This window comes from Cheilinus undulatus, linkage group 2, assembly GCF_018320785.1.
Source record: "Cheilinus undulatus linkage group 2, ASM1832078v1, whole genome shotgun sequence".
Lineage (NCBI taxonomy): Eukaryota > Metazoa > Chordata > Actinopteri > Labriformes > Labridae > Cheilinus > Cheilinus undulatus.
In genome coordinates, this window is record NC_054866.1 from 54,516,992 (window position 1) to 54,542,484 (window position 25,493).

Consider the following 25,493-nt stretch of genomic DNA (forward strand, 5'->3'; position numbering starts at 1 on the left):
CCCAGCCCTAACACAAAGATGCTCTGATGCTCATCTATGGGTACCTTAGACAGGTGGTTTGCTTTAGTTCTGTGATTTTATTATCTAATAGTCAGATAAACTAATGCAGTGCTATGTACCAAAACTCAAACTATCAAGTAGTCCGAGCTGGCCTCACCGCTACGCTCTACCACAGCATATGCAGGTTATTTCGAGACGTATTTATATTTATAGTCAAGTGAAAGTCTAAAAATCCAGCTTTAAAGTCAGACAGAGTTGGGACTTACGCTGGAACATCAGTGGCCATGAGCCAGAAGCCGACGAAGAAGATGACCGTTCCCACGACGGACGCTGGCACCAACCAGCCGGTGTAGAAACCTGCAGTCAGACATCAGAAGTCTCTGCTGTTACTAAATTCCCCTCACGACTGCAATAATCAGAGAAATCACTGGTAACGTTACCGAGCCAGGCAAAGTAGAGCGCTATCTTCTCTCCAAAGTACTCCCTGATGTGATCCAGAGGCTGGTAGCGCCTCCAGCAGGCCCATTTGGCCCAGTACGTGTACAGGGTCTGTCTCAGACTCAAGGACTCAGGGGGCACTGGGGGGGTCGGTGGCTGGAAATCCCCCTGAAAACAAAGAAGCAAAGTCAAACTCTGTTAGGTCATTTTCAGTAAAGTAAAATACTTTAACTGTTCAGTCTAAAAACTTCTCCATCAATCTTCTATAAGACATCTCAGAGCTCTTAAACCAATCAGACTACACGTTCTAACCACAATTATGAGAGCTGACAGTGCTAGGGCTTCAGGACTCGTCTGCCATGAAAATCAATGATTTTTATCTCATTTAGTGTTTTAAAGAATGATGATCAAGGCCTTTCATGCCTTACAAAAGTCGCCCATGTCTGAGTTTTCGTTGTGTTCTTGATTAGCGTCAGCTAGTGTGGAATTCATTATCAGAGTGGTTGTGATAGTTGGTCTGGGTCGTCTGTCATGTATGCTGATGGAGCCATGAAGCTGTGGCTCTTAGAGCAAAATAAAGATGGTGGTCAGAACGCTCTCAGGACATGGAACAGTCTGGAACGGTTTGGTCACCTCATGGAGCGGATATGCAGCGGTGAAGACCTGCTCGCTCAGCAGACGGTCAATTCCCACCTCGCCGTTTTTCACTGAACCATATGGAGTCCTGGCCAAGATTTCATACAGCTGCAGGCATGAGAAACAATCACAGCAGGGAAACGGGATTAGATTCATATCAAGCATGGAATGAACAAGAGTCACTTGACAGGCATTCATAGTTTCAGTGTGAGCAGCATTTAGTGAAATCTGTGTGAAAACTGTCTTTTAAACAAAAAAACTGAGCTAGTTGGTTCACAATGATCCCAGGACAATGAGAGCAAAATGATCCACTGTATGGTGTCTCATCAGCCATAATGAACTTTTAATACATCTGTGGTATTTTTGCTGCTGTCACGGGGCGAGAGGCGGGTACACCCTGGACTGTTTGTCAGTCAGTCACAGGGCTGACATACAGAGATGGACAACAAGTCACACTCACACCTACGGCCAATTTTAGAGTCACCAATTAACCTAACAAGCATGCTTTAGGTGGTGGGAGGAAGCCAGAGAACCTGGAGAGAACCCACGCATGCACTTCCACACTCTCACCAGGGGGACGTGCATTCCCAATGCTTAAGCCCCCTCCCTCAGCAGGTTAACCCTTAGATGCACAAGTGACTGGACCCTACACTCTTCCATAAGTGGGTCTAAAATGACCTGTGTTAGAACCAATGTTTTTTTTTTGCCAGTTTTGTCAATTTGGTTGAGACTAATCATTTATATTTTGTTTTTTATTTTGGTCCAAACAAGAATGATTGCATGTGTGAAAACTTGTTATTTTTCACTTTTTGAACATTTTAAACATTTTGGAAATTTGAAAAGAAAGTTACACAACAGCAATAGGACAATGTCAGCATCCATTTTGTGTGTGTGTGTGTGTGTACGTGTGTGTGGTGTATGTGTACGTGTCTGTGAGGTGTGTGTGTAGGTGTGTGTGAGGTGTGTGTGTACGTATGTTGGATGTGTTTGAGAGAGTATAGGCCTTTGCACACTGAGTCATTTTTTTCTGTCACAGTTATTTTTTCCAGATCAGAGTTGTTTTAATGTGAATTTTTGTATCAGTCCTAGTCATTTAAATAGGGATTGATTATTCAGAGTAGTGCCTGCTGCTTCCTCATCACTCACTCTCACCTCTGAGAGAGGACATCTACAGCATCAGCATCGATCTTGAATAAACCATGTTTTTCTTAAATTACAGCCTTTTCGTCTACAGGAGCTTAGACTGTTGTTCCACACTCTAGCTAAGAATCTTTCAACCGTACGTCTGATAACCCGATCTGCTTTTGAGAGAATGAACGGGACTTCTACCTCTGGATCCACACTACTATTCTCTGAATGATCAGTCTGCCCCTATTAACATGGTACATATCTATGAGCAGGCTGGTAGTGGCTGATAAGGGACAGTAGGAGATGCCTCTATAACATGTGATGTCCTATCTTTAGATCCCAGTGTAAATGAGCCTCAGCTGAAACCCTGGGCTTTAGTTACTCTCAAATAAATAAAACCTGATGGGTGTGTAAATAAGGGGAGACTTTAATAATCCCAGCTCTTCTTTAAATTCTTTGAGACTGAAATCATTCAAACAGAGTCCATGTATGACACTGACATGCAGCCATGATATCTGAGAGCAAACATTTAAAACTGTTTGTATTTTTCACAGCTCCTGCTCTGTGTGTTTTCATCCGCTCTCTGTGTTCGTCTCTGTGTGTGTTTAAGGATGCCTGTGCGTGTTTGTCCATGGTGTTTGAGGACGAGGCGTCGCCGCTCTCAGTATCCGTCTGATGACTGAAACATCCTGGAATGTGAGAGGTCAGCAGGGCTGCCTGTCTCAACCAATCAGGCGAGTCCATATGGGCCACGCATCGATCCAGGCGATAAACCCAGCTCAACCTGACCCAGGACTGGATGTTGATCATTTATCAATAATATGGAACATAAATGTTTTATTATATTGTCATATTACATATGAACAGGAGAGAGATGAAGTCACAGAGACACATGCAGGCAGTGTGCGGGGGGGGGGGGGGGCAATTGTTGAAAAACGCATGCTAAAATGCCCCCTTGGGAGGCAAAACACGCGCTAAAGTGCCCTCTTGGGAGCCAAAAAGTGTGCTTAAGTGCCCTTCTGGTTGGCAAAAGACACTAAATTGCCCTCTTGGCTAGTTAAAACATGATAAACTGCCCTCTTGGGTAGTAAAAACGCGTGCTTAAGTGCCCTCCCGGTTGGCAAAACACAACTGCCCTCTTGGGTGGAAAAACACACTAAACTCCAGAAGGCCATTAGGACCAAGAAAAACTATGAAACATTACTGTTGCAATGACTTTTATGTTGGGCCCTTTCTTGATCTATATTGAGCTAGAACTATATCTCACAGAACCAGTTTGGATTATCTGGTGCTAATATGGTGTTAAAATGCACTAGAATACAGGAAATGGCATCTACTTCATTGAAAATGTTCTGGGGGAAGACCCCAAGAATTAAAATAGATTTGAAATAGCTAAAATGGGTTAATAATGGCAAAAGATGGTAGGAAAGGTGTTGAAATTAGATCTTGAAAATAACAGAAATGGGTTTGAAATGCCAAAGATTACATACAAGTGGCCAAAAATAACCAGAAAATGGTTAAAGTGGCAAAAATGGGCATATTAAGTGGTAAAAGGGAATTCAAAAGTGGCTGAAATGGTGTTAAAGTGGCAAAAATTGGTTGAAATTTGGTGAAATGGGATGAAAATTGATGTAGACTGGCAAAAAAGGGTTAGCAGAGGCAAAAATAGTCAGAAACTGGCAAAAATTGGCATATCAAATTGTGAAATGTTGTTTTAAAAAAGGTAAAAGGAGTTAATAGTGGCAATAATGTGTAAGAAAGTGTTTAAAAGTTGCAAAAATGTGTTAAAATTGGCAAAATTGGTGGGAAAAGTTATAAAAATGGGTTAAAATTCAATTTGCAATTTGGTGTAAAGTGCCAACAGTGTTATTTGAAAATGTTCTTAGTTTTTTAAGGCATCTGGAGACCCCCTCTCAGTGTCTTGCTACCCCCGACGAAGTCCCGACCCCAGGGTTGAGAACCCCTGCCTTAGGGGACCCAGAGTGATGACAAGTGGAGTTTAGAAAGGCCAAATAAAATCAAAGCACCCAGAGCTGCACTTTGCACTGCTGACAAATGATTTCAGACGACATCCTAGTAAACTTGGTGCCTAGCAGACAGCACCATGACTGAAACAGACAACAAGTGGGATGAGTCATAGCTCTGCTTCACCTTTTCAGGTATTACGGAGACAGCCACCCCCACCTTAACCCACATCTACCTGTGTCAGGTAGGCTTTTACACCTTCATGTATAGATTTTTATTGTGGTGGAAAGTTCAAACTGCCTGTTCTGAGTGGTGTTTGCTTCACATTTGCTCTAAGCTGGACCATGAACACAACTATGGCAACACTACTGGGACAACCTATACTTAACGAGAACATTCATGGAAATGGAGGAGCTAAAGCATCGTATTTATCTTTCACGTGTAGAGAAATAAAAATTTTAAACTAGAAATAAGACTGCAGTAAAGTACAAACAAAAGCCCAGATTACACGGCTATCACATCGATTATCTCTTAAAATCAACTTTGTTTCATCAAACCAACAGAAAGCTCAGAGCTGTGTTTGACTGTAGGTGTTCTGGGTGTGTGCTGCTTTAACGCTGCCTTCTTCTGTTAAGACGTTTATGTTCGAGTGTCATTGAAAGGTTTACTCTGGATTCAGCACAAGCAGGAGCGGAACACAAACTAGCTAACCAGACTGAAGCACCAGGGAGGAAATCAAGGTCAACAAGCTGTATCTCTGCAGGATCATTCCTGCTCAGGCTCAGCCCCATTTCTAGGTAGACGTGGATTTACCATTTATCTACCTGTGATCTTACATTTTATGACTTTTAATATTTTTGAATATTTAATTCCGGGTGCATCTCACTAAACTAGATTATTGCGGAAAAGTTTATTTATTTCAGTAGTTCTATGCAAAAATTAAATGTATATATTTTATAGATTAGATTCATTAAACACTGAGTGAAAATACTTAAAGTTTTTATTTCTTTTATTTTGATGATTTTGGCTTACAGCTAATGAAAACTCAAAATTCAGGATCTAAAAAAATAGAATGTTATATAAGATCAATGAAAAGAGTTTTTAATGCCTTCCGAAAAGTATGTTATCTGTATGCACTCAGTACTTGGTCTGGGCTCCTTTTACAAGAATTACTGCGGCACTGTGGTGTGGCATGGAGGCGATCAGCCTGTGGCACTGCTGAGGTGTTATGAGCCCAGATTTCTCTCATAGCAGCCTTCAGCTCTTCTGTATCACTGAGTTCCATACCATGAAACTCCAACTCTATCACAATATTCTAACTTTGTGAGATCCTGAATGTCAGGTTTTAATTAGTCGTAAGCCAGAAGACATGAATCTACAATATCTAACATGAGTTCACCTTTTGAATAGAACTACTGAAATAAATCAGCTGTTCTAGTTTAGCGAGACTCACCTGTATAGACATATGTCAGAATAAGCTGTAGAGTGTTTGCATGTACTCACCACCTGGTGTCTCTGAGTCATCTTGAAGAAGTTCTCGCGGTCCTCGCTGCCCAGAAACCTGCAGACAGAAAGCATGTAAAAGCAGCTGCTGATGTAACATCTACACACTGTCCCTGCTTTTATTTTATTATCTAATCCACACTGCACTGCTCTCTTCAGATCAGACAGGCCCTTCCTCCAGTCATTCTTCTCTAAGTCTCTGCATCATTGCCTACACAGACGTTGAAGTCTCTCAGTAGAGCACAGGAGTCCACCTTCCAGGGTGCACAGACTCCATGAAGGCTCTACAACATCAGAGTCATCGTCTCTGAGATCTGAAACTGCAAACAGGCGAAGCTTTCATTCCTCAAGGAAAATTCCAACATTGCAGCGCTCAGCTGGGGTTTGTGAGTGCCTCTCTCCCCCGGGGAAGCTCCAGAATAGAGGAGTGTCCAGCCCCCCCTTCCAGGAGTTAGGTTCAGGCTGACAGTGCATGAAGGAAAGCCTGACTATATCTAGCTGGTAAAGCTCCAGAGATGGCATTTTATCTCCTGAAGGCATGAAACAGTCTGTGCTGTCAGGATCAGAATGACCACATTCCCACCTTCACCTGCTGCCCACCTTTCCTCACAGCGACCCCCACGCCCATCCCTAGAGGTTGTAGACCAGCAGAACACCTAAAAACCCTTGTTGCATCTCAATTTGATGCCTGACACATCAGCTGAAATGCCATAGGTCATCTTTCTTTAACTAATCCATGTGTCCTAGCTCAGCAGATTTACAGAATGTTCCACTGGTTCTTAGACTAATGACACCAAACCATGAATAATTACAGCAGAACAAAGAACCAAACCAGTGTGGGTCTGATATTGTCACCTCTCCAGCTTGTTGGTCCTGAACTGACATGTGTAGTAGTCTGGTGGGGGGTTGGGGACATCCAGAGACAGAGGACTGCTCAGGCCCAGCTGGGATAAAACCTGTTCAGACCAGTTAACGATTGGAGCATTGACCACCTGCAGGACGACAGAGGACACTTTATGAGGACAAAATGAGATCAAAATGAGGGGGAATGAAGGGACAATGAGGAGGAAAGAATGAAGGGACACTGAGGACAAAATGAAGGGACAGTGGGGACAGAATTAGGTCAAAATGAAGGGGCAATAAGGACAGAATGCAGGGAATATGAGGACAAAATGAAGGGACAATCAGGACAGAATGAGGTCAAAAAGAAGTGGAAATGAGGACACAATAAAGGGACAATGAGGTCAAAACGAAGGGACAATAAGGACAGAATGAAGGGAGAATGAGGTCAAAATGAACAACAATAGGGACAGAATAAAGTAGCAATGAGGACAAAATGAACGATGATGAGGACAGAATGAAACTACAATGAGGACAAAATGAAGGAACAATGAGGACAGTATGAGGTCAAAACGAAGAGGCAACAAGGGCAAAATGTAGTGGCAATGAGGACAAAATGAAAAGACAATGAGGACAAAATAAAGGGGCAATTAGGGCAGAATGAGGTCAAAATGAAGGAGCAATGGGGATAAAATAAAGGGGCAATGAGGACAGAATGAGGTCAAAAAGAAGAGAGGCAATGGGGATAATATAAAAGGACAACGAGGACAGAATGAAGGGATAGTGAGGAAAGAGTGAGAAAAAAAAGGAAGGGACAATGAGGACAAAATGAGGTCATAATCATTGGTGCTACCAGGCCTATAATTGGCAGGAGTTTACCTGCAGAGGTGCTCTCAGACTTATCTCCTCGGCGTAGTAACACAGGACGCTCCATGGAGCACTGAGGAGGACATAGCAGATCCTGGTCTTTGTCTGAAGGACTTCCCTCTGTAGAGAAACAAAGAAATGGATTTAATCTGTTCAGTTCTAATCATTTCCTGTGCATGTTTGCAGTTTTCAGGTCTTCCACCAGGTTCAGGTCCTGGTCTACCTCTCTTTTCTTCTTCAGTTATAAACCAATCCTCAGTGAAAGAAAATACGGTTACTACAGAGATTTTTGGGGTATTTGTAAATCTGTCTCCTATATCTAAACATCATAGAATTAAAACATGTTGTTTTTGCCCCTTTATGTATAAATACAGATGTGTGGGTTTAAACAGCAAAGCCATGACTGCCCACTAATATGTTCACACTCACATCAGGTATTCGAAGACTTCAGACTAACAGCATTCTGTATAAATGAAGGGAGTTTCTCCACAGACATGTTAACTAGGCTTTTACTCTGAAAAGCTCAACAACAGAAGTTAACGATGCTTTCCTGTTCTGTTCATATTCTCCACATGTAGACATAATCTGCTACAGCACGGTAAATATGGCTCTACTTATGTTATCCTGATGCAGAAGAATAAAAATCAAACTGGTATATCTGCCGCGACCTCACACCATCTGGATGTTGCTCAGTGGCAGAATCCTGCCAAAGTGTATTTCATTTTATGTCCCAGTCAGACCCTCTCCTTTGTGTCAGTTGTTGTTCTGTTTTATCCTGATGCTACGGTTGTTTAAATTCATTTTTATTCTCATTAATCTACACTCAGTATTCCATCCTGACTAAGTGAAATCAGAGTTTTAGAAATGTTTGCAAGTTTATCAAAAATAACCTGAAATATCCCACTGACATCAGTTTTCAGAGGCTTTAACAGCTCTGTAAATGTAGCTCAGGTTCCTCCATGTCTTTGGTCTTTGCTGAGATGTTTCTACACCTTGACTGGAGTCCACCTGTGCTAAATTAACCTGATTGGGCATGATTTTAAAGGCCACACCTCTCTATAGAAGGCCTCACAGCTGACAATAAAACCAGAGCAGAAACCAGGGGTCAAAGGTCAGAGGAGCTGCAGAGCTCAGAGACAGGATTGTTGACAGGCTCAGATCTGGGGAAGACTACAGAAACATTTCTGCTGCTCTGAAGGTTCCAAAGAGAACAGTGGCCTCCAGAATTCTCACATGAAGGATTGTGGACCAACCAGGACTCTTCTAGAGCTGGTCACCATTGGGGGAGAAGGACCTTAGTGAGAGAGGAGACCAAGAACCTGATGGTCCCTCTAACTGAGCTCCGGAGATCCTGGAGGAGATGGGACAAAGTTCTAGAAGGACAACCATCACTGCAGCCCTCCACTGATCTAGGCTTTATGGAGGAGAGGAGAGATGAAGACTGTCCTCAGTAGAAAACTCATGAAAACCTGCTTGGAGTTGGAAAAAAGCTCCTGAAGGACTCTGAAGGACTCTGAGACTGAGAAACAAGATCCTCTGGTCTGATGAAATCAAGACTGAGCTATTTAGCCTCAGTTCTACACGTCATGACTAGAGGAGACCAGACACCAGTCATTACCTGCCCAATACCATCCCCACAGTGAAACATGGTGGTGGCAGCATCATGCTGTGGGGGTGTTTCTCAGCAGCAGGGCCTGGGAGACTGGTCATGGTTGAGGGAAAGTACAGAGATATCCTCAATGAAAACCTGTTTGCTGTCCTCAGACAGGACTGAAGGTTCGCCTCCCATCATGATAATGACCCCAAGACCACAGCAGAGACAACACCGGAGTTTAGGGACAGCTCTGAGAATGTGCTGGGAGGGCAGCCAGGTGGGCGGGGCTCCTTTTGCATGAATTACTGCAGCAATGTGGGGTGGCATAGAGGCTATCAGTCTGAGACGGCATTCCGACTTTAGCTGGTATTCAGGATGATGTGTCTGACTGGCATCTTGGAATTTCTGAGCTCATCTGGAATGTAACATCAATCCTGCACACCTGCAACTACACATCTGGCCAAATGATGGCACACAAGAGTCTGGAGGCTTCTAAATTATTTGGATGAAAAGCAGCAGAGACCTGCCATCTTGTTTTACCTCAGGAGAGTATGTTTGCCTGAGAATCACAGTTTTAAAATGTTTTTCTTGCTGTAGAATAAACTGCCCTATTAGTATTGTATGTTTCCGGAGTATTATCACTCTGGTCTGTATTCTAGATTTTACCCAGCTATATTAAGAACCTCATCTTTAACCAATGAGATGCTGCATTCGTAAACACAGACTCAGCTCATACTGACTTTAGATGGAGGTTTTTAATCCATGTCTGCTGCCGTTCATCCCTGAGCTTTTCAAACTTTTAACTTCATTTGTCACATTCAGGACTTGGAGGTGGTTTTACTGGTAGGTATCGAACTTTTCTGTGTAGGAATCACTTCCTGTTCCTCCATCTGGAGCTCTCTGGTTGATGTGGTGTCATCTCCAATAGCCCATTGCCATAAATGAATCTACCACTGGTGCATTTTTTAAGCTCTGTGCTCCAGAGCAGAGCCTTCTTCATTTTGCAATAAAAGTTTAAATCTATGATCAGAGTTCTCCCAATAGAATTTGTTGTGAACATTGATTTTGGATCCAACACTGTAGCTGTGATGTCTGGTGTCATTTCTGTGTTTGCTCATGTAAAGGGTGTGAATTTCTCCTGGAGCAGTGACGCTGTGTACCAGCTGAGTTTAACTACAGAAGTAAAATTAACCAGTTTAGGGTCGTCACTGTTGGAACACTCAATATTTGCTCACATGTCAGAGTTACTCACCTGCTCTGAATGAACCCCAGACTTTTTCACTTTGGATAGAAACTTCTCCCTCTTCTTCTTCTGGTCCTGGCTATCATCTGAATCCTCCTCATCCTGTGGAAACCGAGGCTCCTCCCACACCAACACGAAGTCTGAAAACAAAACAAGACACGTTCAAATTCACACAGAGAAGATGTTATCACTGCTAATGCTAACTAAACTACTGCTAACAAGGACTACAATACTGCTATAGCTATCTGCTAATGCTAACTAAACTACTGTTGACACGGACTACAATATTGCTATAGCTAACAGCTCATGCTAACTAAACTACTGCTAACAAGGACTACAATACTGCTATAGCTAACTGCTAATGCTAACTAAACTACTGTTGACACGGACAACAATACAGCTATAGCTATCTGCTAATGCTAACTAAACTACTGTTGACACGGACTACAATATTGCTATAGCTAACAGCTCATGCTAACTAAACTACTGCTAACAAGGACTACAATACTGCTATAGCTAACTGCTAATGCTAACTAAACTACTGCTAACAAGGACTACAATACTGCTATAGCTAACTACTAATGCTAACTAAACTACTGCTAACAAGGACTACAATACTGCTATGGCTAACTGCTAATGCTAACTAAACTACTGTTGACACGGACAACAATACTGCTATAGCTAACTGCTAATGCTAACTAAACTACTGCTAACAAGGACTACAATACTGCTATAGCTAACTGCTAATGCTAACTAAACTACTGCTAACAAGGACTATAATACTGCTTTAGCTAACTGCTAATGCTAACTAAACTACTGCTAACAAGGACTACAATACTGCTATAGCTAACTGATAATGCTAACTAAACTACTGCTGACATGGACTACAATACTGCTATAGCTAACTGCTAATGCTAACTAAACTACTGCTAACAAGGACTATAATACTGCTATAGCTAACTGCTAATGCTAACTTAACTACTGCTAACATGGACTACAATACTGCTATAGCTAACTGCTAATACTAACTAAACTACTGCCAACAAGGACTACAATACTGCTATAGCTAACTGCTAATGATAACTAAATTACAGGTAACACTGATTACAACACTGCTATAACTAAAGCACTGCTAATTCTAACTAAACTACTGCTAACACAGACAAAGATACTGCTATAACTAATGAAGTCACTGGTTATGCTAACTAAACTACTGCTAACACAGACTAAAATACTGCTATAACTAACTAGTTTACTGCTAATTCTAACTAAACTAATGCTAACACAGACTAAGATACTGCTAATGCTAAGCCACTGCTAATACTTATCCATTGCTAGTACTTACTAATACTGAGTCACTGCTAATACTTATCCATTGCTAATTCTTATTTATGCTAAGTAAGTCATTGCTAATGCTAAGTAAGTCATTGCTAATGCTAAGCCACTACTAATGCTTAGTCACTGTGAATGCTCAATTGTTAACTGAGTCATTGCTAATGCTAAGCCACCGCTAATGCTAAGCCACTACTAATGCTTACTTATGTTAACTGAGTCACTGCTAATGCTAAGCCACTACTAATGCTTACTTATGTTAACTGAGTCACTGCTAATGCTAAGCCACTACTAATGCTTACTTATGTTAACTGAGTCACTGCTAATGCTAAGCCACTGCGTATGCTTGCATATGTTGATAACTAAGTCATTGCTAATGCTTAGCCACTGCTAATGCTTACATATGTTAACTGAGTCTTTGCTAATGCTAAGCCACTGTTAATGCTTACTTATGCTAACTAGGTCATTGCTAACTCAGTCACTGCTGCTGCTTACGAGAATGAATCAAAATGATGAGAAGAAAGGAAAAGTCCAGAAAAACACTGATAGATAATTTAAGAGTCATCATTTTGCGTTTTGTTTCAACATTCAAACACCAGGAGGAAGAACATCTGCTAGAAACTCCTCAGCTGGTCCTGAGGGGAATGACTGGATCTGTAATAGTTTTTATTTTCTCCATTAATGATGGTTCATGTAGATGATCAGAAACTAAAAGAGAAGGATGCCGCCTTAGAAATAGATTCGATAGATCAATAGATGCATGTTTTTAGAACAGTCTGAGCTATGAACACATCAATGAATTCTCCAGCATCCTGAAAAAGAAGTCTTCATCTAAAGCCATCAGAGAGAGATGACACCACATGACTCTCTTCCTCTTTACAGTCTGGTTCCTACTCATCCTCTCTGCTAATATTGACTCAGTGAAACTTGTTTTACTCACCGACTCGACTCACTCCGTCACTGAACACATTTCTGTCCTGGGGCTGTGCTGGAGGCTGGGACATGAGAGCAGATGGAATCTTAAAACACAGCTTTAAAAAAATCTACATTAGCCTTAGATTTGACTGGAAATAGAAATAAACTTTTAAAACTCCACTATATCTCAGAGTTAGTGTTTCAGAACTAAAGACCACAGCATGATAGACGTTCAGTGTTTCCCCTTCTATCTGCTCTTTTTGACACAAAGGGATGCTGAACAAACTTTCCTGTGCAGACTTTTATAAAATCAAAGAATTAAAGTTTAAATATTCAATGTTTGCTGAAAGTTTTTCATGCAGTTGAAGTGTTCCAGCTCTTAAATGTGCTCACAGATCCTGCTCATTTAACACAGGTGATTGGATACTGAGTAACTAGCCTTAGCTCTCATATTTGACTAAAATTTACTTATAATATTGACCCATGCCCCATCTATTAACATGGAGGTGGAGCTCTAATGCAGACAGGAGAGGTGTTCTCTGCTGCAGGATAATTCTACTGAGGATGTGGTCAGGAGGACCGATCAGATCAAGAACGGTCCTAAACCGGCCTCTTCTGATTGAGTCTGATTCGCCCCCTCTCTAACTGCTTTTACACTCTTGTGCTGTCTTAATTTCTGTTTACTTCACTTATCTCCAGGGAGAGAAAACGACTCACACGTACTAAAAAAAAATAAAGAACCTCTAAACATGAGGTTCAAACCCTTTAAATCTGCCATGCATAAATAATTAGCTTAAATTCATCACAAACTGTTACTATCTTGATTTTTTCTCTTTGCATCACAGAAAGATTGTAATGAATCAGTGCACCTCTTGTTTTCATTGCAACACTCCAATTTAAAGTGTTTCCCTTTCTAAAAGGTTTATTTTATCATTATTGCTAAATAAATACATGCAGACCCTGTAAAGGTCACAGAATTTATCTGAGTGCAAGATTGAAAGTTTGGTGAACTTAAGGTAATTTGGTGTATTCTGATTTAGGTAAAGGGAAGATGTCAACTGCAACAAACAAGTTTTTCCCTTTTTTCCCACATACAGTGCTTAAAGTGGGGGTATTATGACTTTTTTCAAAGCTTTCCCCATCTCTCTGATACCCACATAGTAGCTTCACACGGTTTACAGCTCAAAAAACTCCTCATGTTTCTCACACTGGCGTCCTGAAAAACCCTTATTTTAACCTCCGTCTGAAATGCTTTGTTTTCGCTGCTGTCTCTTTAACACCCCCATGGACCTGCTTTCTTCCGATTGGCCAATTTTCTGCAGGCTGGCCGGCAGCAGGACTCAGTGTTTTGTGCCCGCTCCCTCTAATGTGGCTATGTTGCTATGCTAGCACTTGTAAACTTTGAATGAACCGGTCTGACTGAGTAAAATATGGCGAATTTTGATCTATGTCCGTACGTGTTAGACCCGGAGTCTGACGCTGATAGTTTGGAGAGAGAGGGGGAAGAAAACCAGCAGCAGCGAAGGATAGAGCAGGACGTATCTGTTTGGTAAGTGTTTAACTACTGTGTTACTAAATGGTTAAATGGCTAAAAGGCCTTGTTGGGGCGGTCTGTTCCGCTTTGCCGGCAGCACGGATGAACCAGTAAGGAGATCTTATTGCGATGACCTCATCATTTCACTCCATCGCAATCTCGTCTCAGGAAGATCTCGGAGAGATTCCCATCAAACCGTTTTCATCAGTTTACACTCCAATTCAAAGATCACTGCCACATACGTTTATCTTGCGGTTTGAAAATTTGCATAAGTGGAGTATGGACACCCAACATTGGGACTTTATATTTATGTTTTAAAAATCGCAAAAGTATAATACCCCCTCTTTAACAAATTTATTAGACCACCTGTCATATTTGTCTCAGAGACCATCCAGCATCATGAAGTGCTTTAATGTGGACTCTTTCATTTTCACTGAGCTCTCCAAGTTTTACCATTTTGAACAGGAATGAGGAATTTCAAACGGAATTCACCTTTTTATACCCAAATTTGAGCCGGCTCACAGGACTTCTCTCAGAAGTCAGAAATGAATCAAGCATAACATTCAACCGCTAAAACTCATTTTCCTGTTCAGGAATGCAAGTAAATAACTATAATTTGACATATTAATCAAGAAATATTAATGTGTTTTACTATTTTTTCAGTTTTTTTGTAAATCAGTAAATTTGAAAATTCATGGATAACAATAATAATTCTATTTTAGCATTAAAAATATCATTTGGGTTAAAGAGCTTCTACACATTGGTGTATTAACCATTGCAGAAACATAAAAAATGATTTTGGTAATTACCAATGCTGTTAATTTAGGGGCAGCTGTGGAATAAACCTTACTTTGGTTAGGGTTAGGGTGGTCTAACATAACAATAATAATAATAATAATAATAATCCATAACTAATCACAGTAATTCATTCTTCTTTCATTTCCTATCTCCATTATTCAGACATACTTCTGTGCTTTCCTGTGCTGATGTTTCAGCCTCTGCCTGAGTTTATCTCAGGAAATCTCTTCATGTGACCTGATTCATTGTATAACCGAACCGAGAAACTTCAGAATAAAAGCATTCTGAAAAATCAAGGGGAGCTTCCCCACAGAAAATGTGACTTTTACTTTGAAAACAGCGGCTAATTTCTTTCCCTTCCCCTTTTTCTGCTGATGTGGAAAAAGACTAAAAGAAAACCAGCAGTTAAAGTTTAGGGAACACAGAGACATCCTACTGATGTGGACGTACTTATCTGCTCTAAAAAGGTTAGCACGGCCCTTTGAACATCATTTTCATGTATGTTTTGGCAGAAAGATGACTGCAGTTTGTGGGAAAAATAGGCGAGCTCTCTGTTCTGTAGATTCTCCACATGTGAGTCGCAGCATTCATGCAGGAGGTCTGAAACTCTGATGTGTTAAAATGCAAATGAAAAACAGAAATGAAGCAGTGACGCTGCAAAAACACGTCTCACATTTACAGTTTTAACCCAGCTCAGACCAGAGATTCCCAACAGGACCAGGTCTTTTGTAGAATGATGCTGGCACCGCCACAGCCGTCTGAACTGAGCTGATGTAGTCAGTTCATTAGTCTTATCATGTTTCTGGGATTCAGCTCACAGACAGCTAGTTTCACAACATTGTTCTATGAATTATTCATGAATTTTGAATTTTGGTAAACTCTCCTGTCTCCTCCAACAGCCCACCTTATTCTAACCGTGTTCCAGAGGCATTTGGCCAACCTTTCTGTCCAGAACATCTGAGAATGGGTCCACCACAGCAAAGATCTAAACATCGGGAGGAGACACAGAGCTTCACGTCCAATCGTAAAGGCTTCTTAGAAAGTTTATTTTTGTTTTTATCGATAAACAGCACCGAAACAACCTCTCTTTATCCCTGCTATGTCAACTGTCCTCTCTTAACCTTGTAAAGCAGCAGGACTGTCCAGTCTCCATGTCTGTCATCAGGCAGATCCGTCTTCCAGCGCCTAAAATATCCTTGCCCAGTCGCACAAATCTGACCAATTAGCACCATCGATGTCGTAGCTAGGGGCTGGGTTTAGTTGTACTGGAAGCGGATAGCAATGGCTGCTGCTAGCTTAGCAATTGGCTTTTTAAAATCAGAAAGGAAGCATGTTTATTTCTTAAATAAGAGCAAAGAACAGCACTGAAAGCTTGTTTCCACTCTTCTACCTATCTACCTATATGAGTTTTATCCACCAACAAGCTCCACTCTTCATAAATGACAGCAGCTTTAACTTGTGAGCTAATGCTGGAGCTGTGCATGCCTCCTGCCTTATTTATCCTCAATGCTCTGATTATCCAGTCATGAAGGTGACAGAACATTCGTCCAGTCACATTCTGAGATTTTTTTTAAAGTCCTGCCCTTCCCACACACTTCGCATGGAATCTTTCCCAGATTGGTGTTCCATATATTCATGCATATATGGGACAGTCAATCTGGCGTGCTGGGTTAGCTGTATTCACCGACACATGAGAAGTTCAAGGCTGTAGGAGCTAAATTTGTCTGTGATCAATTAATCATTCTCTGCAGATATCTAAGTTATAACTAGGCCGAGCAATTCTGTGTCTATTTCCATCCATCCATCCATCCATCCATCATCTTCCGCTTATCCGAGATCGGGTCGCGGGGGCAGCAGCCTAAGCAGGGAAGCCCAGACTTCCCTCTCTCCGGCCACTTCATCCAGCTCCTCCCAGGGGATCCCGAGGCATTCCCAGACCAGCTGAGCGACATAGTCTCTCCAGCGTGTCCTGGGTCTTCCCCGGGGCCTCCTACCAGTGGGACCTGCCCGAAACACCTCACCAGGGAGGCGTCCAGGAGGCATCAGGACCAGATGCCTGAGCCACCTCATCTGGCTCCTCTCAACGCGGAGGAGCAGCGGCTCTACTCCGAGTCTCTCCTGGATGGCCGAGCTTCTCACTCTATCTCTAAGGGAGAGCCCAGACACCCTGCAGAGGAAACTCATTTCAGCTGCCTGTATCCGCGATCCCGTTCTTTCGGTCACAACCCACTGCTCATGACCGTAGGTGAGGGTGGGAACGTAGATCGACCGGTAAATCGAGAGCTTCGCCTTTCGACTCAGCTCTTTCTTCACCATGACAGACCGATGCAGAGACCGCATCACTGCTGATGCTGCACCGATCCGCCTGTTGATCTCCCGCTCCATTCTTCCCTCACTCATGAACAAGACCCCAAGATACTTGAACTCCTCCACTTGGGGCAGGATCTCATTCCCTATGTCTATTTGTCGTGTTTGATATAAACGTTAAGCATTATAATGACGACAAAAACACAAGAAAATCAGTGAATTATCACAGACAGATTTAGTGTTAACTTCAGAAATAAATCCTCTAAACTGAGTAACTGTGGTTGTAAAGGACATGATGCATCATCTCCTTTAGTCCTTTCGATGTGAAGTGTCAGAACTTTCCAGAGCGACTTGTAGCAACCAGCTGTGACCCTGAACCCGTCTCACTGTGAACCTGTGGTCTGAACCGAGCTCAGAGTACCTTTGTATCTCTGCAGTGGTGATAGGTTGGTCAGGAGGTGTTGTGTTTGAGGGTTTTCCCTCCATCTCTTCCTGATGTTTCTTTTAGTCCCAGAGAATCAGGAGAAAGAGGGAGTGGAGCTAGAAGGTTCTTCAGTCCCACTATCACTTTTTGACATTTGGATGGAGACTGACTGAATGAGACCTCTGATACCAGGAGACTTCCTAGAAGGATGTCTGCTCATCTATTTTAATGTTTCTAAGCTAAGATATGCTCAGGCATAAGGACGGAGGAAGTCTGGGTTCTGATTCTCCTCTGGGAGCTGATGGAGGACTGGTGGCTATTTGGGGATTTAGATCTACCATTTGGGTTCTCTGGATTTGGGACCTGAAGAAAGAGGCTTGCCATGGTTGGTTTTAGGTAGGCCTTTGTCCTGGGCCACCCCCGTAGTAAAACCAGCCCCGGCTCTGGGCTGGGTCTGACTCCCAGTCTATGATCCAGCTCGGTTGATGAGCTCTTCCTGCCGTTTCACGTCTCCATAATAAAACTGAAGACAAACATTCCCAGCAGAAGGGGAGCAGAGCAAACAGCGATTGTTCTTCAGCTTTTTTACAGCTCCATCACTCAGTTACAGTTAAACATGAGAGGAGCTGCTCTGCCTCGTTAGATAACACACTTCCTGTTTCCTGCTTCTCCCTAGCAAGCACAAACACGCCGTCGGTTTAACTAAGAACATGCTGGAACGCTCAGCGTACAGTCCAGGAAAGTTTATAACACAAATCAACTTCCTGTAAGCTCCAGAATATTTTTACATGAAACAGCCCATTTCCACCTGAGCCTGGCTATGAAGTAGACCAGTGGTATACCTTTGTCCTCATGAAAAAACAGCTTCACAATAAAGACACTAGGGCTGGGAAATTATCGCAAATTAGATTAAATCATAATACGGCCTGCTGCAATTTTCAAATAGCAGAAGTTGCAATATTTCTTTAACTTGAAATGTGTCAACATACCAGTTTAATAAATCATTTTTTGTTTGCAGCAGAGATTTTATGCACTTTATACAAACATTCAATTGTCATCTTTTATAATGGTTTACAAAAATCCTCCTTTTTGTGTTTTATGTGCTTTTTTAAAATCAAAATGAGGGACATAAAAATGAGAATGCCCTTAAACAAAGCAAATGACATCACATTTGCAATATGAGCAAAAATAGTTAGCTCATTCTATCTAAAACTGATGAAACCTAGCGTTACTTCACAAAAGTCATACCCCAGCTACGATCAGCTCCTCCACCCCAGCCTCCTCCTTTATAGCTTGTTGCACCCCCATATTCAGTTTCCTGCTACTATGGATTAATTGCTTCGGAAATAATTTTATTGTTTTCATTACACATGGTCTTATTTATTGCTGAAATTTGTCAAAAAATACATACAATTAATCTAAGAATAATCACATATTAAATCGTAATATTTGGGGGAAAAAAAATCAAAATTAGATTATTTTTGCAAATCGTTCAGCCCTAAAAGATCCAACAATAAACATCCTTAAACTGAAAGAGGCTGGTGGGCGCTCCCCTGAGGAGCTCCAGACTGGTCTATAAAGAGGTGTGTAACATGTTTTATCTGTCAGTCACAAAGGCACTGATGGCTGTTACCATGGTGATGCTGCCATAGTTTTCCTCCGACTTGGTGTCCATGGTGATCAGCGTGGCGCTGTCCTCCTTCTGCTCCCCTCTCCTCCTCATCTTCCCTCCTCTTCCTCCTTCCACAGATAAAAAAACCCACATTTAATACACAAATATGTCTAAGTCACAAACATATAACACACATATAGTATATGACGTTCTTGTGTTTTCTTTATTATATCAATGTTAAAAATCTAAAAGCTAATGCTAATTGCTAGCTTACTCATTAGCTGCATTTTCTCTCCTCTTCATTCAGTCAAATAAACCTCTATCAGTAATGTTTGCAGAGATACCTACTCTCTGAAGTTCCCCTCATAAAATAAATCATATGGACAAAAGTATTTGGTCACGTCTGTTAATTATTGAATCCAGGTGTTTCCATGAGACTAACAGGCATGGGCGGAGCGAGGAGGGGCTTATGGGGCTTCAGCCCCGGATGTTTTCTTAACTCATTGAGTGCCTCTGACGTATATACGTCATTTCAAAGCCAACGCTTGAGTGCCATTGATGTATATATGTTAAGACTTTTGAGTTAATGGACCAAATGATATTTATGTTGAGTTAAAATGGGAACAGGTTTTATCCTTTCGTTTTTTAAGTGTCCAGATGTTTCCTATTTTTTTTTTCTGGCTCTGTGAATGTAACACGTATGCGCAGCTACGTCAGGTAAACGTTACGTTTAGCAGTGGGCTGTTATCTGTTATTTTCACAGCCCGTTGGTATGTAACTAACTGCTAACTCAGCTTACTAACACTGTTTATATCATGTATAGCGTTTCTGCACATTAACGTTTACCGCTGTGTGTTGTGTTAGTTAAAGCTAATGATTATTAGCCGGGATAGTATAAGTTTCGGGTTGTTGACGTTAGCCATTAGCATAATGCTAGTTGTGTTGAACACTCGGTAACTTACTATAACAACAGCAGTGTTGTCTAATAAAGAGTGATTTTGTTCCTGTAATCCATTGCAGAGTGTCGCGTTGTGTTACGCTTGTGTGTTATGAATCTTGTAAGCAACACGTGTGGTAAATGAACGCAGGCTCCGCGTCCATAGCAACTGCCGGTGACAGACGGCAGAGAGACGTTTGTGCATGATCTCTTAACACTAAGCATTCTGGGTAATGTAGTCAAATGTGATTATTTTGAGTCAGCTTTGTTATTATTGAGATAATGTCAAAGGTAATAACACCTTAGGCATTAAAGGCTTGGATATTCACTGTTTAACACAATATGTTAAAAAGACAATATTTTAATCTTTATCTTTTTGTTGTATTTCAGGTTTATGACCTGTGGTCATTTAGTTTAATAAACACAAAACAAAGACAAACACGAGTCATAACATTGTGTGCTTCCTGGTGAGAAACTTTGAACTTTTGCCTGAGAAATCACTTACTCGCTGAAACCGACACTGAATTTAATGACAGCGAATCCAGGGATCAGTGCGTTCATTAATCTGCCTAGGCCGGCCAAGAGGCTAAAGAATGCTGGAGGTCTCCCCTGTGTGTCGGAGAAATAAGGCAGCCGCTCGCCAGCTGGATGGATACAGTGACGACACTTCAGAGACGGACTTCCGACCCAGACTCTGAGGAATGGCTGCCAAGTGGATCACGTTCTCTGTCCCAGAGCGATGGAGGTAAGTTATCGTTAGAAACCCACTGATTATTCAGCCAAATTTATCGAATGAAACCATCACTCATGCTGCTGTGATTTCAGAAGCAGACTTGAGAGAAGAGCAAGCCCTATGCAGTTCTACAACACCGTCTGTTGGCAGAAAAAGAGGTAAGAACAAAACAATTATATATTAAAGATTATATATAGTATATATAAAAAATATTTTATATTTCTTCTATAATTTACAGGCAGTGCCAGGGAACACGCAAGCACGAGAGGACTTGGGCGTATAGAGGTGTCTCGTGGGGCTGTCCAGTTCCAGAGTGTGAATGACAGTGACTGGAAGCATTGTTATTTATTTTACAATAAAATAACAATTGTAATACAATTTTCAGATGTCTTTTATGCCATTGAAGGCAAAATCATAAAATTCAAATCACTTTTTTGCTTGACAGTCTCTCTTTCACAAAAATTCATTTTTCTCAGCTTTCTAGAAAAAAAGTGGTTCAACTTCAGATAAACCAAGAACAGAACAAGGTGCAAGAAAATGGATTTTTCCATGATGAAATAGAGAATTTCTTCTTTCATTTGAGCTATTTGGTGTTTTCAGAGTCATAGTACAAAATATTCTGTGGGTCTTGAAAGATGACTCAAAATGGCCAAAAACACTGGCACAAGCCACTTTCTATTTTATAAAAGGGCTGGCACTCAATGAGTTAAAAGCCCCCAATCTTTCAAGTTGGGTTTAAGCATGTTGCTAATGTCCTTGCTTATCACAGCATGGAAAATTAATCTTTAAAGTAATTTTACAAATCAGATCTTTTTTTTTTTTACATTTAAGAACGCATATACAGAGGAGGATCAGAGACATTTAACAAAAAATTTGGTATACATTTTTTCATTCTAAGAAACATGACAGAAATCTGACTTTTTTTTTTTTGGCAGAATTTTGACATTTTCTTAGAATTGAAAAAATACATGCAATTTTTTTAATGGCAATGAAAAAATACTTTTGAAATTGTTCTAAAAATACATATAAAACATTTTCCTCATTTTTGTGAATAAATTAATATCTCTTACCTAAAATGTTGCTTTTTATTTGCTTTCTTTGAAAATGCAGCGCTTCAGTTGTAAACTTTTCACCAAATTCCTACCCTACCTATGCAATGTTACTGAAAATATAAACTTCAGACATTTTTAGTAGGCAAAAGTGAAAATTATTGGACTCCAGCATGATGTATCATGATTTTAGAATGATAATGACACTTTAAGCTCAGTAAGGTTAAGAAAAAAATGGTGTTATCAACTAAGTAATTTTTGAGGTTGAGCAAAATTATTTTTGCCTAAATGATGTGTAGATTTGTTGCCATTTTGAATTTAAATTTTTATTTAAAAGTGTGCAAAAATCATGCATCAAACGGTCTGATTCTAGGGAAGTGCCCACCCCTCGGCCATCTTTTGTTTCGGCTTAGCCCCTGATTTTAGACATGTGTGGCTCCGCCCCTGCTAACAGGTGTATAAAATCATCACCTAGCCATGCAGTCTCAAACATCCGTGATCCTAGGGGTTGTTCTGAAGAGGATATTCCACAGTCAGCTGTCAGTGATAGTGTTAGAGGAAGAGTTTAGGAGCAACAGCAGCTCAGCCATGAGGCAGAACATGAGGTGAAATCACAGAGCGGAATCAACGATCACTAAGGTTCATGATAAAATGGTAAAAATGGCCAGAATTCAGTATTAAGTAATCCCATTCAAATGCACCCATACTCTTTTACACGCCACCCATGAAGCAGTGGGAGCAAACTGGGCTGAAGCGTTTTGTCCTAGGACACTTGACTTGAGACTGCAGGAGCTTCTAGAGCTGACGAGTTCTGATCTTCCACTGGCATCAATGCAAACACTAAAACTGCAGCAGGAGCTTCATGAATGGGTTTACCCACCAAGCCCTGACCTCAACCCCATCCAGCACCTTTGGGATGAAGTGGAACTAAGATTGTGAGCCAGACCTTCTGGTCCAACATCAGAGCCTGACCTCATAAATGCTCTACAGGATGAGTGTGGAGGCTGTTAGAGCTGCTAAAGAGGGCCGACTCCAGAGTAAATCTGACTACATTACTCTCCCTGATAGTGGAACGGTGAGGTGAACAAATACTTTTGTCCATATAGTGTTTGATGACTTTAAACTCTGCTTAGGCTTTGCTGATAAAAAACACTCTGATAAACAGATATCCAAAAATGGCTGTATAAAAAACATAAAGAAACAAAGACTCCTAGTAGGTGAAATGGATCCTGGGAAGTGAGCAGAAATAGTCCACCGGCTTTGTCCCAAATGTTCACAGTCAGTACATCTCTTGTCTTGCAATGCACTTTGGTTTTAACAAACCTAAACATCCAAATTAACTCTACAACATCATAAAAACCCGGTTTAATGGAGAACAGGCCCCCCCGTCCCACCGCCCCCGAGAGATTCACTGATGAAGTATTAGACCACTCACCTCTGCAAGGTCAGCCCTGGGTCCAGGAGAGCCTCAGTTAGACTCCCGCCTGAGGCAGAGCAGCTGCCTGTGTGAGTTCAGCTTCAAGCTGCAGGTTGAGTTCTACATGTAAGCCACGCCCTCTGAGCTAACCCCACCCCTCCAGCCTTCAGGCTGTGACCAGTGAGAGGTGGAAAAAAATCAGCTGTTCTGTAAAAGAAATCCTACTGCAGAAGAGTTCTACAACAGAGAATTTTATCAAGCCAGGGTTTTAAGTTTGTGTCCTCCTAATGCACCGTGATAGATTTTACATACTGATGCATTATGGGAATGCAGAGGGAGCAGTCCACTGTAGTCTGGCTAATCTACAGAGTGTATCAACCGCCTCAGCTGTTTTTAAATGCTGCACTCACAGTACTTAGTTGTAGTTATTGGTTATGATAATAGCTTGGATTCATGTAGATCAGGGGCTTTCAAAGTGTGGGAGAGTGAGCCTCCCCTAAGAAGAACTTATTCATTTGGTGGACCCCACTCACAAAAAGGATTCAAATTGGAAAAAATAAAAAATAAAAAACAGCATTTCAAACATTTATGTCTAATCTTTAAACATTTTTAACATTAATATATTTTGATATTTTGGTTTGCAAATGTCCTGCCTTTTATTCCGTTATAATGCCATTAAATACCCCTTTTTCGTATTTTTTGGCCATTTTACAACTTTTTTTTGCCACTTTTCCCCATTTTTCCACTTTATTTTTGCCCTTTTCACCTTTTTGCCCATTTAAGCTACCTTTCATCATTAAATATCCCTTTTCCCCAATTTTTTAAAATCATTTTTGCTACGTCTTTTTGCAACTTTTTCCCAATTTTTGCAACTTTTTGCCCACTTAAGCTACCTTTTGCCAGTAAATACCACTTGTTTCCTTCTCCCCCCCCCAATTTTTGCCTCTTCTTTTTGCCATTTTTTTCCCCATTTTTGCCCTTTTTAACCTTTTCTTTGCCACTTTTCACCCATTTAAGCTACATTTTGCCATTAAATACCACTTTTTCCTCCCAATTTTTTGCCCATTTTGACACTTTTTTTTGCAACTTTTTACCAATTTTTTTTGTTACTTTTATCCCATTTTTGCCCTTTTCACCATTTTTCTCCCAACTTTCACCCATTTAGGCCACATTTTGTCATTAAATACCACTTTTTCACCTAGTTTTTGCCCATTTTAGCCACTTCTTTTTGCCACTTTTATCCCATTTTTGCCTTTTTTCACCATGTTTTTGTCACTTATCAACCATTTCAGCTACCTTAAGCCACTAAATACCACTTGTTTCCTCTTTTTTGCCCATTTTTGCCACTCTTGACTGCTTTTTGCCCATTTTAGCCACTTTCCATTCTTTTTTTTGTCACTTCTCAGACTTCTCAGACCCATTTCTGCTAATTTCTCACCATTTTCCCACTTGTTCTCCCCCTTTTCCCTCAATTTGTTTTTTTATTTTTTATTTTTATTTTTTTTGCTGCTTTTTGACCATTTTGCCACCTTTAATCTATTTCTATAGCTACTTCAAGTTGTTTTTGCCACTTTTCACCTCTTAGATTGTGGCTCTTGCAAAGGAATTTTCAATAATTTGGCTCTTTGGCTGAGTAACACTGCTCTAGTCCCTATCGTAACTTTATGTCTATTCATTTTGCTCCATGCACAGCAGAGGTTCACAAAGCAAGTCACCTTTTTTCTGGTTTATGGTTCCGCGCCTCCCCTGAAGCTCTGTGGCGCCCCCCAGGGGAGGCCCGCCTCACACTTTGAAAACCACTGATGTTGAGCTTTTCATGGGACCAATGGTAGCTTTACAACAAAAATGAAGACATGACACAAAGACAAACAGTAGGTCTAGTGTTTGGAGAGAGGCAGGTTTAGGAGAGATCAGGCTGAGGTGATCAGGAGGATCTTCAGGAGTTTTTTAAAGATGGAGTATTAGCTCATTACAGGTGACCTCAGCAGAGACAGGGGCCAGGAGCCGGGGCCGAGCTAGGTGTTGCCAACATAAGGGGCTTAGCCCAAGACTAGGGGGGCCAGGGGGCATTTTCCTAGTGAGATTTTTTCCAACAGGGCGTCCTCCCCCAGAAATCCTTGAGCTTCAAAAGCTTTATTTCCTATATTGTGGTGTGTTTTGCACTAGTTTTTACTAAAAATGAATGGGCTAAATTAGCTGTGAATTGAGGAAAAATTCTCAA

At 41.2% G+C, this 25,493-nt stretch overlaps 1 protein-coding gene across 3 annotated transcripts in view; it reads right to left on the reverse strand.

Moving 5' to 3' along the window:
- The window catches only part of ano7 (anoctamin 7), a 47,792-nt gene extending 24,439 nt beyond the window's left edge, over positions 1–23,353 (reverse strand). The window contains exons 1-10 of one of the 3 annotated variants that reach the window (XM_041809368.1): positions 23,291–23,353; positions 19,158–19,264; positions 12,487–12,541; positions 10,224–10,354; positions 7,390–7,497; positions 6,526–6,662; positions 5,671–5,728; positions 1,072–1,182; positions 441–606; positions 267–357 (exon numbers count right to left, since the gene is read on the reverse strand). In XM_041809368.1, coding sequence (XP_041665302.1) covers positions 267–357; positions 441–606; positions 1,072–1,182; positions 5,671–5,728; positions 6,526–6,662; positions 7,390–7,497; positions 10,224–10,354; positions 12,487–12,541; positions 19,158–19,247 — 947 coding nt within the window. In that variant the 5' untranslated portion in view covers positions 19,248–19,264; positions 23,291–23,353. Of the gene's footprint in view, positions 1–266; positions 358–440; positions 607–1,071; positions 1,183–5,670; positions 5,729–6,525; positions 6,663–7,389; positions 7,498–10,223; positions 10,355–12,486; positions 12,542–19,157; positions 19,265–20,578; positions 20,790–23,290 lie in introns of those variants that run through there. The other 2 variants (XM_041809358.1, XM_041809349.1) reach the window with 2 other exon arrangements.
- Between the last annotated feature and the right edge of the window lie 2,140 nt (positions 23,354–25,493).